Source organism: Perca flavescens, chromosome 11, assembly GCF_004354835.1.
Source record: "Perca flavescens isolate YP-PL-M2 chromosome 11, PFLA_1.0, whole genome shotgun sequence".
Lineage (NCBI taxonomy): Eukaryota > Metazoa > Chordata > Actinopteri > Perciformes > Percidae > Perca > Perca flavescens.
Window position 1 is genome coordinate 1,891,992 of NC_041341.1, and position 5,687 is coordinate 1,897,678.

A 5,687-nucleotide genomic window follows, 5' to 3' on the forward strand; every position below is an offset into this window, starting at 1 on the left:
AACCCTAAACCCAAACTAAATTATAACTCTTTTGAAAGCCTTGTTCTTAATCTTCAACATCCAACACGGAAATCAGTACAGCCAATTATATTTGTTGTTGTCTACCGAGCTCCAGGTCCGTATTCTGAATTTTTATCTGAATTCTCAGAGTTTTTATCATGTGTAGTCCTTAAATCAGACAAAGTACTTATTGTTGGTGATTTTAATATCCATGTGGACGTTGACAGCAATAGCCTTACTACTGCTTTCAACTCATTACTGGATTCAATCGGTTTCAGTCAGAGTGTGCACAAGGCGACGCACTGTTTTAACCACACCCTCGACCTTGTGCTGGCATATGGTATTGAAATTGAGGATTTAATAATATTTCCGCAGAATCTGGTATTATCAGATCATTTTTAATTACTTTTGAATTCTTGCTACCTGACCATACTAAACCAGATAGCAGCTTCTACACTAGATGCCTATCTGACAGTGCTATAGCTAAATTTAAGGAAAGTTTTCCTACATCATTCCAGTCTATGTCGTGCCTTAACATAACAGAGGACCTCTATGTTAACCTCAGTCCCTCTCAAATTGATACATTTGTAGACGGTGCTACGACTTGCCTACGGACGACCTTAGACTCTGTCGCTCCTCTCAAAAAAAGAAGACGATAAAGCAAAGGAAATTAGCTCCTTGGTATAACTCCCAAACTCGCAAATTAAAACAAATCTCACGAAACATCGAAAGTAAGTGGCGCTCCACCAAAGTGGAGGAATCCCGTTTGGAATGGCAAGACAGTCTGAAAACCTATAGGAAGGCCCTAAGAAAGGCCAGATCAGACTATTACTCATCATTAATAGAAGAAAACAAGAACAACCCAAGGTTTCTTTTCAGCACTGTAGCCAGGCTGACAGATAGCCACAGCTCTACTGAGCCATCTATTCCTCTAGCTCTGAGTAGTGATGACTTCATGAGCTTCTTTAATGATAAAATTATAACAATTAGAGATAAAATTCAACACCTTTTGCCCTTAACTTCTAACAGTTCATCTTTAAATGCAGGACCGCTAGAAAGAACGACGACTCCCGACATATACTTGGACTGCTTTTATCCTATAGACCTTCAACAATTAATGTTAAAGATATCCTCAGCTAAGCCGTCTACCTGTCTCTTAGACCCCATCCCAACGAGGCTACTCAAAGAAGCGTTACCCGTGGTAAACACTTCATTATTAGATATGATCAACATGTCCTTACTAACAGGTTATGTACCGCAGTCATTTAAAATTGCTGTGATAAAACCTCTTCTGAAAAAACCCACCCTAGATCCTGAGGTCTTAGCAAACTATAGACCTATATCAAACCTTCCCTTTCTATCCAAGATCCTTGAGAAGGTGGTTGCTAATCAGTTATGTGATTTTCTACATAGCAACAGTCTATTTGATGATTTTCAATCAGGATTTAGAAAGAATCATAGCACAGAGACGGCACTGGTGAAAATTACTAACGACCTTCTAACTGCTGCAGACAAAGGACTTGTCTCCATTCTTGTTCTACTAGATCTTAGTGCTGCATTTGACACTATTGACCATACTATCCTGTTACAGAGACTGGAACACTTAGTTGGCATTAAAGGAATCGCACTAAGCTGGTTTAAGTCCTATTTCTCTGAACGATCCCAGTTTGTTAATGTTAATGATAAACCCTCCAAGCACGCTAAAGTTAGCCATGGCGTTCCTCAAGGCTCAGTGCTTGGACCAATTCTATTTTCCTTATATATGCTTCCTCTAGGTAATATTATTAGGAAACACTCGATTAACTATCACTGTTACGCAGACGATACCCAATTATATCTGTCAATTAAGCCAGATGAAAGTGGTCAGTTAGCAAGACTTCAAACGTGTATTGAGGATATAAAATCCTGGATGACCCACAATTTCCAGATGTTAAACTCAGACAAAACTGAAGTTATTGTGATAGGACCAACGCACCGCCGAACTTCGTTTTCGAAAGATATAGTTACTCTGGATGGTATTACCCTGGCCTCCAGCACTACTGTCAGAAATCTAGGAGTTATTTTTGATCAGGATATATCCTTCAACGCCCACTTAAAACAAACCTCAAGAATAGCCTTTTTCCATCTTCGTAACATTGCCAAAATTAGGAATATCCTGTCTCAAAACGATGCTGAAAAACTAGTCCATGCATTCGTTACTTCTAGACTAGATTACTGCAATTCCTTATTATCAGGTTGCCCAAATAAGTCCATTAAGACTCTCCAACTGATCCAGAATGCTGCAGCACGTGTTCTGACGAGAACTAAGAGAAGAGATCATATTTCTCCTGTATTAGCTTCTCTGCATTGGCTTCCAGTGAAATATAGGATTGAATTTAAAATCCTCCTCCTGACTTACAAAGCTCTAAATGGTCAAGCACCATCATACTTAGAAGAGCTCATAGTACCTTATTGTCCCACTAGAGCACTGCGCTCCCAGAATGCGGGGCTACTTATGGTTCCTAGAGTCTCTGGAAGTAGACTGGGGGCCAGGGCCTTCAGCTATCAGGCTCCAGTATTGTGGAACCAGCTCCCAGTCGGGGTTCGAGAGGCAGACACCGTTACCACATTTAGGAGTAAACTGAAAACCCTCCTCTTTGATAAAGCTTATAGTTAGGGACGAGGAGTTGAAGCGTCCACCTAACCCGGCCCACTGCTTCTCCTCGTAGTCATCAGTTTTTTTTCTATACTGTATAATTAATAATCGAGCGAGAGTAGAGGGAGGCGGTCCAGTACAGCCCGACCCGGTTGGGGGGAGTTCTAGCCCGACCAGGCACCTCTCTTTAACCTGCCTCTCTTAAGTTATGCTATTACAATTCTAGACTGCCGGGAGGCTTTCCTCCCTAAGACACACTGAGCTGCTCTCTCATCTCTACTTGTTACTTTTGTATGCATCCTGTCCCAGAAATGCTTGTTACTAATCTAGCTCTGGGGAGTTTACTCCCCGAGTCCTTATATTTTCTTCTTCGCAGAGCTATGCTCTGCGATTCTCTGCATTTCCCGGCTGCATCCTGCTGCGTCCTGCTGCATCCGCAGCCTCCCCCCGTGCTCTGCAGCGCCACGTTACATCCCGCTACGCCCTGCTGTGATGTTCCTATGCACAGAGTAGTCAGGATCCGGTATAGGAGACTGCAATACTCAGTATGACACGATGTGCCCTGCTATGACATGAACTTCCACGATAACCTTCAAAGTCAATGTGACTTCTAATGTGACTGTTATCACCACTGTTCATCACGCCCCCAACCGGCCCGTCAGACACCGCCTACCAAGAGTCTGGGTCTGCCGAGGTTTCTTCCTAAAAGGGAGTTTTTTCTTGCCACTGTCGCAATAGCCACTGCTAATGCTTGCTCTTGAGGGAATTACTGTAATTGTTGGGCTTTTGGAATTTATAGAGTGTGGTCTAGACCTACTCTATCTGTAAAGTGTCTCGAGATAACTTTTGTTATGATTTGATACTATAAATAAAATTGAATTGAATTGAATTGAATTATATAAAAGAGACTTCAGATACAGTATTAGGGGACCACTAAGGTCTATATAAAAGAGACTTCAGATACAGTATTAGGGGACCACTAAGGTCTATATAAAAGAGACTTCAGATACAGTATTAGGGGACCACTAAGGTCTATATAAAAGAGACTTCAGATACAGTATTAGGGGACCACTAAGGTCTATATAAAAGAGACTTCAGATACAGTATTAGGGGACCACTAAGGTCTATATAAAAGAGACTTCAGATACAGTATTAGGGGACCACTAAGGTCTATATAAAAGAGACTTCAGATACAGTATTAGGGGATCACTAAGGTTTATATAAAAGCATCCAAAGAGCACCATGTCATGAGACCTTTAAGATTCGAGGACATTCAAAACTTACTAAACCGTACCTCTGTCGGGGGCCCTGGATGATCCTTTCCTGCCACTTTTCATTTGTTAAACAATGTCTATTTTGATGCTTTTTATGCATTCTGGCACCTTATTTTCATTCAAAGTACAACAAACCTGCCAACTGCATTTATAATACATTAGTATTAAATTATATAGCATTTTCATATAATACTCAATGAAAAATACAATTAATATTGCTGAATTTTAATATTTAACATGATCAATGTAACTAGAGCCAATGATACAAATATTAATGTCATCACTTGGGTTCAGGGTTCAGATTTGCTAATAAAGAGTTGACAGTAAAGTAAAATACAGAGAGAAGTCTACATGCTAGTTCTGATGAATTGATAAGTATAAATACAGAAATTAGCCATTTAATTGTTCAAGCTTTTTGTTCCCATAACAAACAGTGAATCTCTTTAACAGTAAAGAGATATTTGCTGTTATGGAAATAAATGCACACAATAAATACCTTTTCAACTATTCACATCCCTGCATGATTCCTTCAGAAGAAATGCCTGTACATTAGTAATCAATAGTAAATGAATTAGTAATCAGTGTTATTATATCAAATAATTTTGCCTTTACACAACAACTTTTTGATGTGTTTAGAAATTTCTTTCATTTTTAGCCCATATATGAGTGGATTAAACAAAGAATGATACAAAATAGTTTGTAACATCATTATTAAGCGTGCAGTTTTCGAAAAATTGGATTCTACTCGAGCTATACTGATATCATATGCACATAAAATGGAGAAACTGATTAAAACCAACAAGTGGGGTAAACAGGTATCTGCTGCTTTTTTCCTGACTTCTCTACAACTTCGATAGGTTATTATAAATATCTTGGTGTATGTAAAAATTATGAAAAGCATAGGCAGAATTGAGAGATCTACCAAACTAACAACACCATATATTGTTATTACTCTTGATGTCACACACTGAAGTTTGTAAATTGAATTGTTACAAAATATTCCTTTTAAAGTTAAGTCACACAGTTTTGCTTTAGAACTCAATATTGTTGGGACTGCAATATGACACGCAGGCACAAGCCAAGCAAACAACAGGAAAATACTCACTGTGGTTTTTCTCATGATAGTGTGATATTGCAGAGGTTTACATATGGACACATATCTGTCATAGGCCATAGCTGACAACAATAAGAATTCAGAACTGGCAAAAGTATAAAATATATAAAATTGAAAGAGACAGGCTGAAAAGGATATGATCTGTTTTTCGGATAAAAAGTCAATCAAAAGCTTTGGGTAGATATTAGTGCTGTAAACAACAGAGTTCACTAACAAAGCTGCAATGAAAATGTACATAGGCTCATGGAGGTTTTGGTGAACCCAGATAAGGTACACAATAATACAATTACTGCAGATTATTAGAGTATATACTATGAACATAATAAAAAAATAAACATATCTGTATTTGTTAACTTCCACATGCCCACCAAGAGTTATATAAGTTACATTTGCCTCATTATCCATTAATGTTGTCTCCAACTAAATGTTTTGAAAATGTTTAGATGTAATAAAAAAAAGCAATTTTATAACAAGCGTGCATGAATTCCTAAAACGAGCTCTCACTTTTATGATAACACCAACATCCAAGTTGTACTGTAGTGTCTTAACCATTCATAGATACCTGACCTTGAATGTTACCTGGTGTGTGTTCATTTCCAAAATTAAGAAAGTGAACTGTTTGAGTCTGTGGAAAGTTTTTATGAAATTGCTTTGCCCTCCAAGG

General features: G+C 38.5%; 1 protein-coding gene across 1 annotated transcript; it reads right to left on the minus strand.

Moving 5' to 3' along the window:
* Positions 1-4,501: 4,501 nt before the first annotated feature.
* LOC114564248 (olfactory receptor 5F1-like) lies at positions 4,502-5,428 on the minus strand. Its single transcript, XM_028591495.1, has one exon. It carries the CDS (start codon positions 5,426-5,428, stop codon positions 4,502-4,504), a length of 927 nt encoding a protein of 308 aa, XP_028447296.1.
* Positions 5,429-5,687: the final 259 nt, after the last annotated feature.